General features: G+C 59.8%; 1 protein-coding gene across 2 annotated transcripts in view; it reads right to left on the bottom strand.

Moving 5' to 3' along the window:
- The window catches only part of ABCA7 (ATP binding cassette subfamily A member 7), a 46,374-nt gene that overhangs the window by 29,417 nt on the left and 3,512 nt on the right, over positions 1-13,445 (bottom strand). For both annotated transcript variants that reach the window (XM_034755350.1, XM_034755351.1), the window contains exons 2-11: positions 9,149-9,274; positions 8,352-8,445; positions 7,676-7,817; positions 6,799-6,926; positions 5,376-5,497; positions 4,514-4,708; positions 3,975-4,064; positions 1,493-1,730; positions 689-828; positions 311-427 (exon numbers count right to left, since the gene is read on the bottom strand). In XM_034755350.1, coding sequence (XP_034611241.1) covers positions 311-427; positions 689-828; positions 1,493-1,730; positions 3,975-4,064; positions 4,514-4,708; positions 5,376-5,497; positions 6,799-6,926; positions 7,676-7,817; positions 8,352-8,445; positions 9,149-9,214 — 1,332 coding nt within the window. In that variant the 5' untranslated portion in view covers positions 9,215-9,274. The remainder of the gene's footprint in view (positions 1-310; positions 428-688; positions 829-1,492; positions 1,731-3,974; positions 4,065-4,513; positions 4,709-5,375; positions 5,498-6,798; positions 6,927-7,675; positions 7,818-8,351; positions 8,446-9,148; positions 9,275-13,445) is intronic.

Raw genomic sequence — 13,445 nt, 5'->3', positions numbered from 1 at the left:
GTGTGGCATCGTCCCCCAGCCAGTACACGGCCCTGCTACAGGGCCAGAGTGGGGCTGACCCCCTTTCCCCCACCCCAGTCCTTTCACTGCACCCCCCTTCCCCAGCCCCACCACCCCATTCCCTTCACTGCACCTCCTCCCCTCGTCCCCCACCCCATTCCCTTTGCCCCCCATACCCATCCACCCACTCCCCTCCCTCTGGGCCCCCACACCCATTACCTCCCATCCCACCACACCCTCCCCCTATACCCACACCTCTGGGTCCCCCATTGCCCAGCCCCTGGCTGGCGCAGACCGAGGAGGGACAGACCTGAAGGACCCGCATCTCCAGGCTGCTGTTAAGGAAGGCGTAGACCCGAGGCCCCAGCTCCTGCCAGGTGCCCCGCACCTCCCGCAGCACGGCCAGCTCCTGAAACGTCCGGTTCACCTGGGCCGAGAGGAGCGAGGGGGTCAGTGAGACAGGCTGCTGGCCTGGCTGGGGGACATGCCCCACTCCCTCCCCCACCCCCGGCCCACTGCCCCTCCAGTATTGTGGATGGGAGGCCCATGGGACTCCAGCAGAGCCCACAGGCTGGGGGGGCAGGGGGGGAGATCCCCAGGCACTGAGGGGGGCCCCTGGGTGCTCCAGGCTGACTCTGCATGGTTGGGGTTCGTCCCCCGCCCCCTCCCTACCTCCCAACTCCTTCACCTCGGCCATGATCCTTCGTGTGCTGGGGTTGGACGGGGTGTAGAGGATTTTTCCGATGAAGAGAGGTTTGATCCCCCGCCACAGGATCCGGGACAGCGGGTTCGACTCCAGGTTCTGGATCAGCTCCTTGCAGTAGGGGCCTGCGTGGAAGGTGGGAGTGGGGGGAAGGATCGAGAGAAGTGATCACGCTGGCCCCCACCCCCACAATAAACTTGTATACTGGAGATGGGGGGAGCTCCTCTATAGATCTGCCCCTCCCACCCCCCAATAAACCCACAGGCTGGGGAAAGGGGGATCCCCTCTAGAGAGCTGCCCCCTCCGACCCCCAATAAACCTGCTGGCTGGGCATGAAATCTCCCTCTCCTCTCCAGACCCAGCCCTGGCTCCCTGCTGTCCCCTCCATCAGGGTTGGCGAAGGCCCGGTCCCCGCTAACCTCCCTGGGCTGCAGCTTCCCCTGGGGCAGAGGATACACCCCTCAGTCAAGCCCAGCTCTCCTCCCCACTTCTGAACTGCAGCCCTGCCAGGAAACCTCCCACCCGGGGCTGCCCGAACCCAGCCTAACCTGCCCTAGGAGCAGGGTCTCTGCCGCCCACCACCCGCACAGCAGGGGTGAGAGGCTGGGTTGCTTTAGGCACTTGTTCCTTTAGCTCAGGCCCTAGAGCCTCACGCTCGCGGCTCAGCGCGGCCCGGGTTCAAATCCCGTTGTCGCCCCGAGCTGGGTCAGTTCCCCCCGCGTGGGATCCTGCTGCTGCATCCCCCAGCTCCTGGCCCCGGTGGGGAGAGGCGGCTCCCCACTCACTCACTGGTGGCGTTGTCCAGCGGGATGGCTCCCTGCTCTGAGCTGTTGCGGTTCAGAAAGGCCTTGATGTCGTTGTCCTCGTACCAGTTGAGGGAGGGGATCTTGAGGCCGCCCCCTTCCGGGTGCCCGCAGGCGATGCGGGACACGGCCTCGAAGGCGCCCTGCAGGGAGGAGCCGGCGTCCCGCCCCGACAGCACCTGCAGCTCCCGCCGGAACTCTGCAAAGCTGGTCATGGCGCCAACCTGGGGCAGGAGACACCAGCCACCCATGGGCACCAGGCCTCCAAACCAACACAGGCTGGGTGCTGTGCATGGTGGGCTGAGACCGCGGGACAGGTACGCAGCCCCCAGGCCCCCCAGAGCCATGTGCCAGCAGGAGGGAGGGGGGAAGAAAGGCCCCTCCCCAGTCCCAGCCAAGCCCCTCCCAGCATAGAGACCAGGACCCCCGCCCAGACCCGCCGACAGTGCACTAAGCTCTCACTCCCAGGTCCTTCCCACTACCTGGGGTGGGGGGGAAAGAGGATGGAGACCAGTGTGATGCTTTCAATCACTCCACTGTGCTCGTCCAGCTGGGGGGCTCCCCTGAACCGCAAAGGAGCCTCTGGTGTAAGCTGATAACTAGGGGGTTCGGGAGCTCGGCCTGAACCGGGGGTAACATCCCCCCCCCCTTCCCGCTAGCGCCTAATGGACATTAACGCCATTGGCAGAGATGTGCCCCTTGGCCTGCCCGCAGCCCGAAGAGGGAACACACCCGGGGCCATCCCTGTGGGGCTGGGCAAAGAAGGGCATGGAAAGCCGGCAATAACAGGGAGGAGAAAGGATTGTGTCCCACAGGGATCCCTCCTGCGCCTGTCAGCCCCCATATCTTTGGCCTCGTGAGAGACAATCCCTGCCATAGAGAGTCAACAACCAAAGGGCAGGAGGGGAAACTGAGGCACACAGCAGGGCAATGACTCGCCTGGGATCACCGGCAGGTCAGTGGCAGCACCCAGGTCTCCCAGTCCCAGCCACTAGACCATGCTGTCTCCCTCGTTACAATGCTCTTGCAAGGTCAGGGTAAAAGCAGGGACAGGCTCCAGCACCCAAGCAAAGAGATCTGAAGCCCAACTCCGCCCCACGGCCACTTTCCCCACCCTCGGCACCAATATCCCAGCCAGGCTCTTCCCCCAGAGGCTCCTGAGGGTTTACAGCCGGAGAATTTAGCTGTTTTAGGAGAGGTCTGGACAAGAGAGGAGCCCCACGTCGATATCCCTGCTCAGCTGCCACCGGAGAGGGTTAGGGGTCATGCCAGCTCTGCCTGGGTCCAGGTCCCATCCTTCCCTGCTCGCTGTGTACTCACAACTAGGACCACGATGCACACAGCTGAGACCCTGGGTGCTCTGTGCTGGGGTACTGGCACCCCCTGCAGGGGGCACTGTGCTGGGCACCTGGGAGCAGCCACCCAGAGACAGGGGTTGGGGGGAGAATGATGGGGACAGTGGAGTGGGGATGGGAGGTGGTAGTGACGTATGTGCCCCATTGGCACGATGTGAAATGAATTGGTGGGTCTCAGCGCAGTTCCCAGGCGCCCACACCAACACAACTGGCACAACCAGGCCCCTTTGTTGGGAGGCCACAGTCTGACTGGCACAGGGAGACAGAAGTGCCCCTAGAGGGGGGGGTCTCTCTGGTTTGGGGCAGATCACAGGCACCACAGCCCCGGCTGCACCCACTGCTTAACCACCTAAACATTTGAGGGGAGGGGAGGGGGGTAAAAATATGTTTTTCTACCACAAAGAACATTTTCATTTCAGTCAAAATGTTCCCCCCCCCCCCCCGCAAAAAGAATCCCCCAATTGTTCAGTTCTCAAAACGGGAGTAATTTGCCAAGGGTGGGGTTTGTTTTTTTAAGGGTTCCCCCTTCCTTTCCCCACCTCTCTTTTCCAGTAGTGGGGGGAAAGGAGGATTGGGAGGGAAAAAGTGAGAGAAAAGGGGGAAAACCACCACAATATTCAGGTTTCACTTCATTCGCAGATACGAGGGGGCGGAAAAGAGCAGAGAGATTTTCCCAGCAGCGCCACCGGGCTTGGAGAACCCTGGGATCGGCGCGCCGGGGGGAGACTCCTGGTCTGGCTGGCCTCGCAGCCACGTACAAGAAGCTGACAGGGGGCCCAGCGGCGGGAACGTGGAAGCCCGGCCGGTGCACGGAGCTGCACATCCCCGGGGTAGTAAGAAGTTAGGGAAGCGTCTCCCTCTTTCCACCCTAGCGGGCGCACCTAACAGAGTGATCAGCGAATGCCAGGCTCCTACGCTTTGAACCCTGCCCGTGGAGGGGAGACCTGGCATTGGTCACAAGCATTGCCGGTGGCGCCAGGGGAGGAGTCTGCCTATAGAAACGCTGACCGGGGAGACGTTCCCCAAACCTCAGGCCCTGGGTCCCAGCGGAGCTGTAGGGCAGGGGAGCGGCTGGGAGCGGTGCAGACCTGGGGCCAGCAGGGACTCCGTTACCTCCTTCGCTAGCGTCTCGGCGCCCTGGAGGAAAGTGACCAGGGTCTCCAGGGCGCTCGCCACGTCGTCCGATTCGGAGCTCAGCCGTTCCTGCGGGAGGGGGAGAGGGCAGAAGAGTCAGACCCCCTAAGGGGCTCCTGGCAGCTCAGCGAGGCAGCTCACTGGGGCTGCAGGGGGCTATGGGCCTGGGTGGCCCCATCTCAGACACAACCCCCCGCCCACCCTCAGCCTAAGCCAGGGGTAGATCTGGCTCCATAATGGGAGAGGATGAACCAGCCAGGAGGCACGGGGACAGAGCCCCCATCACACACCCCAATCCCTGACCCAAGGCGCGAACTTCAGCGCCGAGAGCCAGCTCCTTCTTCCACAGCCGCCTGGCACCCAGCTCCAGACGCACCCAGAGCGCCTAGCCCCACTCCCACTCAAGTTCCCATTGGCTCCCAGGGGCAGGCGTGGAGCGGATCGGGGGGGTCCCTTCGCTGGTAGGAGCCCCAGCCCCATGACTCCGGAAGTCCCCCTCCTCCCCTGCAGTTCCCTACCGCCAAGACTTGGGAGAAATCCGCTTGCGAGAAGAAACTGCGCTCCATGGCCTGGAGGGTGGGCGCTGGCAGAGCACAGAGCCGCTCCTGCAGGCGCTCCGTGGAGCTCGCCTCCGCTGCCACCAGGAACTCCGCCAGCACGGAGGCGTTGCAGACGATGTCCTTCAGCGGCACACCGGTGGCGGCAAGGGAGAGCTGCAGGGGGAGACGAGAGCGCCCCGGTAGCCAGAGAAGCAGTGGACAGCCCTCCCAGTCAGACACCCCTGCAGCCTTCCTCAGCTTCAGTCTGGCCACGCAGCCGGCGGAGCCCACAGGCTCCAGCACGCCATGTTCTGTCCTGACCTGGGCAGCCTGCGAGCCACTGCGACAGACCTTTCTCTAGCTCCAACCTCCAGCACCCCCAGCACAGCAGGAGCTCCGGAAGCAACAGCAGCCCAGCGCACACGGCCCTTTGGGCAGAGGCTGGGGAAGGCAGGCAGGGCTTGTGGTCAACACACCGGCCTGGAGAGATGGGTTTGTTTTCCAGCACTGCCACAGATTCCCTGGGTGACCTTGGGCTTGTCACCTAACCTCCGTGTTCTCCTTCTGTAAAATGGAGACAACACCTCCTTTGTCTGTTTACGGTGTGAGAACCCCAGTGCCAGTCGGCCCCCCGTTGTCACGATACATACCCCAAAGGTGGATGGGATACATCACTGGAAAACCAATAACTCACTGATCATTAACATTCTGCCGTGATGTATGGACGGTAAACCCACAAAGGGTAATGGAGGATCTGGCCCTGCAATACACCCACAAACAGCAGGGCGGGGTTCTTAGCCCCCTGCCCCTATCATGGACCCCGGGGATCAGCCCTACTCACGATGCGCAGGTCCAACCGAGCTCCCAGCAGCTCCTCCACCAGGGCAGGGGGGAGGGAGGCGTTGATCCGGAGGAAGTGGGAAAAGGTCTCACCCTCTTTCAGGTAGTCCTTGACCGGCCTGGCTGGGAGACACATGGAGAGGGGGGCGGGGGGTGAGGCCAAGCCAGGAGAGGAGCGATGGGAATGAGAAAGCAGCGGCAATGAGGTTGGGAAATTCACTGGGAAAGAACCAGAGTAGTTCAGCTAACTGCAATGCCAAGCACCGTGAGATATGCCCCCAGAAGTCCTAGTCTAACATACGCCACTAAGTGCAGCCCCAGTGTGGACGCAATCAAGGGTAGCTGCTAACACCCACATGCCAATTGCCTGAGTCCCCTTTGCAGTGAGGACGTACAGTAACTCCTCACTTAACGGTGTAGTTCTGCTCCTGAAAAATGCGACTTTAAGCGAAACGATGTTAAGCGAATCCAATTTCCTCATAAGAATTCATGTAAATGGAGGGGGGGGGGTTAGGTTCCAGGGAATTTTTTTTTTTAACCAGACAAAAGGCATTCTATACATATTTTAAACAATTTTAAACAAGCAATTTAATACAGGCCCAGCCCACTGGCACTGGGGATGAGGCAGGCAAGGAGGCTGAAGGCGCTGTAGGCTAGGAGAAGCACGTTGCACAGCAGCAGCGGCAGCTTCCCCTACTCTGCAAGCACCAGAGGCGGGGGCTCAACCCTCAGCCTGCCCACTCCACCCCTTTCCCCAAGCCCCCACCCATCCTCTTCTCCCCCAGATCTCCTCCCCCTTTGCTGCGTCCTTCCTCCTCCCCTCCTTTCTGAACAGCAAGCCAGCTGATTGCCAGGGGCAGGAGGCAGGGGAGGAGGAGGGGAGGCACTCCTCCCCCTCTCAATCAGCTGGCCTGTGGAGTTTAGGAGGCAGGAGGGAGGGGGGAGGAGTGAGGACTTGGCCCGTGCAGGGTCTGCTGGCGGGCAGGAAGCGCTGGGGGGCGGGGGGGCGTAGGGAGGCTGCCAGCTGTGGAGAAAGCAGGCAGCCAAACAACGTAATAGTGGAGCATTGCACAACTTTAAACGAGTATGTTCCCTAATTGATCAGCAATGTAACAATGAAACAACGTTAACCGGGACAACTTTAAGTGAGGAGTTACTGTACCTACAGGGCCTGATCCTGCAGGGTGCTGTGAGAGGAGCTCTGTTGGTGTATACTCAAAAGGGGGGGGGGGGGGTATGCAGGCGTGGGGGGATGGGGGGGGGGGGTGAATGTCATAAATCAGGAGCCCAACCGCTGATTCACTTCAAATTTTGCAGCACTGTCCCCCATCGGGCCTGGATCAAAGTTAAAATGCCAGAGTGTCACAGCAGGATATCGGATCAACCCCTCCTTGCAGTCATGGCTGTGTGGCCGGAGGCCTTACCCATCCACGGAGCTCCGCTCCCCCAGAGCCGGCGCAGGGCAGGCAGGAGCTGGCCAAAGCTGCTCAGGGTCTGCTTGCTGTTGGCATGGAGCAGCACCTTCCGGGCATCCGCAAACAGGCGGGAGATGCTGCAGGGACAGAGAGACAAGGAGCTGAGACCAAGTCATCCCTTAGCATCTGCTCCCCTCCGAGAACTCCCTTCACACCTCTGGAATCTACCTGGGACAGGGGAGGCAGCCTGTGACTGGGGCCGGGAGTTAGCTCCCCTGCCCAAATGCAGTCTGGAAACCCCTCGTCATGCTCCCTGTTGAGCCCACTGTGTGGTCCAAAAAGACTACATGACCCAGCATGCCTCCTCCAGGCAAAAGACTACTCTCCTCCAGGAGCACTGCATGCTGGGAGTTATACTCACCTCTGGCTGCACCTCCACCCCCTTGAAATAAGAAGCAGCATTGCATGCTGGGAATTGTGGGCCACACTTCCATATGCTTGAAACAATAAGGAGCATTGCATGCTGGGAGTTGTAGTTTCCACAGGATACACCTGCGTTTGGATCAAGGCGGAGCACTATGTTGCTGCAATCTCTCCAGGCCTTTGGGGAAGGGCAGCTAGCATTGTCTACATTGAATGGGCGATATCCCTCGGGCTGGCGACAAGTTGCCAGCTGGGGGGGCAGGAGAGAGGGGGGATGCCTCAGCTGAGCAAAGCGTGGGTAGCCCCCGGTTCCCAACCCAACCATCATGGTGCGATCGGGGGGCCAGCTCCGATCGCCGCACGTAGCCACAGATTGCCTGGCAACAAACCAAGGCAGCCGTCTGTACTCCCGCTGGTGCAACATCAGAAGCCAGAGAGGGGAGCAGGTGAGACAGCGACTCACATGGACTGGTTGAAGTTCCCCACCACGCCGGGCGTCTCGCCAGCCGTCGGGTACTGGAAGCAGGGATTGTTCACGTTACAGATGATGCCCTGAATCCACGACAGCGTCCCAGCCGAGGGCAAGGCCTTGTTGGGGAAGTGACCTGCAGAGGGAGGGAGAGAGCCCGGAAGGAGCTAGAAGGCCGCAGAGGAAGGTCAGATGCAACTTGAAGGTCAGCCGTGGTTCTACGTAAGGGTTGCTGGGCAGAGACCCTGGTGTCTCCACTCCCCATCCCTCTGGGACACCCATGAAAGCAAAAAGCCAACAGCGCTGGACACTGCTAAGACCGCAGATGCATACATCTCCTCCTTGCTGCTCTGCAAACCCACCCCCTCGATCCAGCCACAGAAGCCCCCTCTCAGTCTAGGTCCTCTTCAGAGCAGGCCCTGCCCATCGTGCTAAACTCTGTGAGATGCCCACTGCGGGGCAGACCACCCAATCCCTGGCACAGCGTGAATTTCATCCCTTGGTGCACAGAGAAGCCCCTCCCCTAACCCTGATGCTGGGCCCACAGGCAGCCGAGGACAGGGGAAGGGCATTACGAGAACTGGTTTGAAACCGGTTTGGGCTCACTCGGTTCAAACCCCATTGGGCCAGCTGGTTTAGCTGGGTCTCCACCTCAGGGGGCGGCACTTACATTCATGCTGCTCGAAAGGGGGATGTGACTGTCGCACCGAGATCAAGATGAAGAAGAGGAAGAGGGGCCACAGGAGCTCAACGGCGAGTTGGATCTGGAGAGAGACAGAGACGGGCCCGGAGCGGTCAGATGATTCACATGGAACCCACAGGGGCAGCAATGGGAGCAGAGGGAACCAGCCTGGTCAGCCCACTCTGCGGTGAGCCACACGGGTGTGGAGTGACAAACCTGGGGATCGAACTGAGCACAAGAGGAGGCGAATTCCAATCTCTCCTCTCAGGGATCTCGCCCAGATGGACGGCTCTTTAGGAGACCTTTGCTGTTAACTTCTCCACAGTCTGGATGGGAGCCCTTCCCTCCACCCCCCGATCTCTCAGACCCACCATCAGACCCACCCAGGACCAGCGCCCTATGCCAAACTCCTGGTCTGCAGCCCTGGGGCTCAGCCACCCTGCTCACATGGGTAAGTCCAGGAGGTTCTGTGATAGAAGGCAGCTTCCCTCTCCTCTGGATCCAGGGAAATTTAGGAGATTGGGGGGGGGGTGCATGCAGAAGGGCAATAAGAGGAGGGAGGCTGATGGCGGGGGGAGAAGAGGGATCCCTTGGAAATGAAGGGGAGGAACCCAGCTGTTTCCCATCTAAGCTCACTCGGGTCCCGTGAACAGTGGCTCATTCCCACCCATCTCCACCAGGGGCTGCTCTTGGGCGGAAGAGCTTCCCCCTTTCCGCTGCAGCTTGTGCCCAGTGGGATTTAGGGCTCTGGTCCCTGGCTGCAAATTCCTGCCAAGACGACTCACCTTCTGCCTGCGCTGATAGGTGAAGTTCTTCCACAGCAGCAGCCCCAGCTGGGTCCCAAACCCCATGGTGCAGATGGAGTCAGGGCTGCCCCCACCATGCTAACACCGCCGGCTCTTGGGTCAAGGCTGAGGAACAAAAATCAGTGGAGAGTCAACTTAAATGCAAGGCCCCTTGCTATGTAAGGGGCTTCTGGACCAACAGGAGTCATTGAGGCATTTATAGCCACACCTGCCCCATCCTTTCCCTTCAGGAGGAGCTATGGGGAACAGTAAGAACTCTGGACAGTGGCAGCCTCTCCCAGCAGGGGGCGCTGTAGGGTGTGGGGCAGGAGCGCTGGCAGTGGAGGGAACTCCTGGGTAACCCAGTCCCTGGCTCTCCCAGCAGGGGGCGCTGTAGGGCATGGGGCAGGAGCGCTGGCAGAGGAGGGAACTCCTGGGTTACCCAGTCCCTGGCTCTCCCAGCAGAGGGCGCTGTGGGGTGTGGGGCAGGAACGATGCCAGTGGAGGGAACTCCTGGGTTATCCAGTCCCAGGCTCTCCCAGCAGGGGGCACTGTGGGGCAGGAGCGATGCCAGGGGAGGGAACTCCTGGGTAACCCAGTCCCCGGCTCTCCCAGCAGGAGGCGCTGTAGGGTGTGGGCCGGGAATGGTGCCAGTGGAGGGAACTCCTGGGTTACCCAGTCCCAGGCTCTCCCAGCTGGTGGTGCTGTGGGGCGTGAGCGATGCCAGCGGAGGGAACTCCTGGGTTACCCAGTCCCAGGCTCTCCCAGCAGGGGGCGCTGTGGGGCGGGAGCGATGCCAGGGGAGGGAACTCCTGGGTTACCCAGTCCCAGGCTCTCCCAGCAGGGGGCGCTTGCGCTGGGGAGAACAGGTGCCCATTTCAGTCCCAGCAGGGGGCGCTGCAAAGAATGGTGCAGGAATGCTGCCTGCAGGGATCGCTCAGAGGCATCCCGGGTCTAACCTGCCTGAGCCAGCTCCATCATCCTGCTCTCTCCCTGCTGCCATTACCCAGCTCTGCCTACCCACAGCCAGATCTCTGGCCCCCGCTGTCCCACCCCGGGCCCCAGGGCCCACCGAACTTGTATGGGAGCTTTGGAGAACAAAGAAGGCGTCTTTTACAGAGGGGAGGAGGTTGCCGTGGCAACGGCTCAGCGACTCCAAGTCACCATTAAGGAACAAAGGGGCCTGGAAGCTAATTGGTAACATGACCCTCTGGCGTGGGAACCCTGCCCATGGGCCCTGGCACGCAGCCCGCCCGCCGGGCTCCCACCCTCCCAGGAGTGGCTCTGTTTGCAGCCCAGCAGAACAGACAGCCCCCAGCACAACTCCCTTGCAACTCCTTCAGGGGTCTTCCAGGAGATGCCCAGGGCAGGAGCACCCAGCTGGCCACCAGACCTGATCCTCCCATTCCCCCCCCCACACACACACACACACACAGTGCCTGGGGACATGGGCAGCTGGGAGACCGCATGCCCAGCCAAGGGAATGACTGAAGCAAACGAAGCATCATCTCAGCAGCAAGACCGGGGGGGGGGGGGGGGCGGGGGAGGTTTTGGGGCTATCAGGCGTCCTGGGCTCCCCAGTGACACGGCCCCATAACCCGACACACAGCAGGAATTGTTGTAACATAGGGAGGATCTATCTCCACAGGGAGCCCAAAGGTGAGACATCACTGCCGGCCAATCACAAGGCTCTGCAGGGGTCAAGCCTCCCACAGTCCGTATGCACCTGGCTTGGCCCAGGCTGGACTGGAGCAGCATTTAAGCTGAAAAGAGATGGGAGGAAATGGCCCCACCTGATCTGCTCCCCTATCAGGGTTACAGTAGTGCCCATTTCACAATAGGGCCCGCAGCCTCCACCAAGCACAGGACTCCAGAGACGGGCCCTGCCCCAGAGAGCTCGCTGTCCAGGGCTGTGACGAGATGCACCAGGCGCTGAAGCAGGCAAACAGGACAGGGGAGGGAAGAGAACGGGGAGCCCAGCACGGTTTGCGGACTCAGCAGGTCTCCACCCCCTGCAGGGCTGACGCAGCTGGAATCTGCAAACGCCACCGTCCACAGGCAAGATGGTTCAGTGCCTGGACCCTAGCAAGCTACTGTGTGATCTTCAGACCGGCCCAGGCTGACTCAGGGACAAAGGGTGGCCAGCCAGGAACAGACGCCCCAACACCAAGCGAGCAAAGATCACAGCTGGGTCCTGCCATCCAGGCCAAGTGCACTGCCCCGGGGTCACTGAGCTGGGTGCCCTGGACAGGTCTCTAGAACCTGCCCTGGTCTTAGCAACAAAGATGAGCGGTCAGAGCATTTCCCAACCTTCCCCCCTCCGCGCACACACACACACACACACACACACACCGGCTAACAATAGCCCTGCAACTTTTCAAGGCAATGCAGTAACTCAACAGGAAGCCAGAGAGAACACACAGAGCTCGTCCTCCCCCTGGAACATGGGCAAATCCCCTCCCACAGCCCAAGGATCCTCACTACAGAGCTGATCTCAGCTGGGAAGCCTTAAAACGGGATCATCCCTCTGCTAAACCAGCTGAACATGCCCAGACCTGAGGCAACTGTCCAGGGACCATGCGTAGAGTGGGCCTAGCCAAGCTGTGGCATTATATCACAGAGATAGACCCTACCCTGAGAGTATGTAGCTGGAAGTCCAAAGGCTAGTGAATGCAAATCTCGGGGAGCGCGGCACCCTGGCCGTCAGCACAAACCCAGGCTGCTTTCATCTCTGATGATGCTGCTTCGCTTCATTGCCGAGAGTTTAGACAGAGGAGACTCTGTATAGGCCCAAAACAGCTTCCAAATCCTGCCCCCACATCTCAACCCCGACCAGAGCTAGCGGCTCAGAGGGACGTTCAAGCTCCTTGGACTGTTCCGGGCTCCGTCTCTGCTGAACCCCCAGCGAGGTGAGCTCTTCCAAAACTCTGGCCCCACGAGAACCAACGGCGGACGCGCCTGCCTGTAACACGACCTCTCAGACGCACAAAGCTCCCAGCCGGTGCAGACAGACTTAGTTCGTTGAGCTGATTTTCTCGGAGATTACTGCAGCCGAGTCAGCAGAAAAGTTTAGTCGGTTGGCAACTCCGGGGGGGGGATGAAATGCACCAATGACATTCCACAGAAGTGTCTATTCAAAAACACAACTACTGCACATCTCATTTCTCTCTGAAATCAATGAAAAGATGCCCATTGCAGTCTATGGCGTTGGGAGCAAGCCCTTCGTAATCTTTTCATGATTATTATTTATATTATTGTAGTACCTGGACGGGGATCCCCTTGTGATAGGCGCTGTACAACAAACCCACAGCCCCTGCCCTACATTATCTATAGCATCTTGCATCCCTAAAGCTCTCTCTCAGACTATGCTCCGTAATGCTACCGCCAAGCCCCTCGCAAAGTAAACCAAGGCACTTTGTGCACAGTGATAATTCCATCCACCACTAAAATGCAGTCACTTCTGGGGTGGAAGTCAGCACACCACCACAACAGTTAAGATCCGGAAGTAAAGTGCAGCATTCCATTAAAACGGCAAGGGGGATTTCTTAGAGGGCCGGGCAGAATTTGTAGCTGAATTTGACCAGGACGGACACGGACACACAGCCATAAAATAAAACCAACTCCTTTCTGAATATTTGAAGGATTCCCATCTGCAGGTTAAAACAACGGAACAGGGGTTAGACGAGATGACCTTTGCAGTCCCTGTGATTGGATCTGATTCGTTTCAACACCAGGGCCAGTCAATTTCAACACCACAAGGGTTTTGTAACCAAAGCAGCTGCAAACTCACCTATCTTCCCCCTCTCCTCCCCTACCGGAAAAATGTCGACACGTCCAACCAGCTCGAAGCTGGGCAAAGCTGGAGTTTGGTCAGTATCCAAGTGACTGCTGGTTTCACAGTCAAGTTTTCTCTCCCACCTCTTGGTTCTGAGCAGCTCCCCTGGTCCTAGCTCAGAATCCGCTTCAGGGATGGGGTCAGACTAGCGCTCAGCCATGCTGAGCAACAGGGCAGGCAACCCGCAGTGCCCTGCTGCAGGGGCTTAGTCTGCTGCTCCCCCTTGCCCACGAGGATAAGCAGGTCCCACAGCAAGGCAGGATTATGATGTTGCCAGGAAATCCTTCTAATCACATTGCAGAGCCTGACATCAGCGGCACTAAGGCAGGGGCCAGACTGAAGGATTTCCCTGCCTGGGGCACAGGGCAATTGGGCTTTGCGCTCCCATCTTCTCCTAACCCCCATTTTACAGATGGGGAAACTGAGGCCCAGAGCGGGGAACTGATTTGGCCAAGGAGCACC

The sequence above is a fragment of the Trachemys scripta genome, chromosome 22 (genome assembly GCF_013100865.1).
Source record: "Trachemys scripta elegans isolate TJP31775 chromosome 22, CAS_Tse_1.0, whole genome shotgun sequence".
NCBI lineage: Eukaryota > Metazoa > Chordata > Testudines > Emydidae > Trachemys > Trachemys scripta.
The sequence above is the reverse complement of the archived record's forward strand: the minus strand, read 5'-3'. Positions and strand labels throughout refer to the sequence as shown.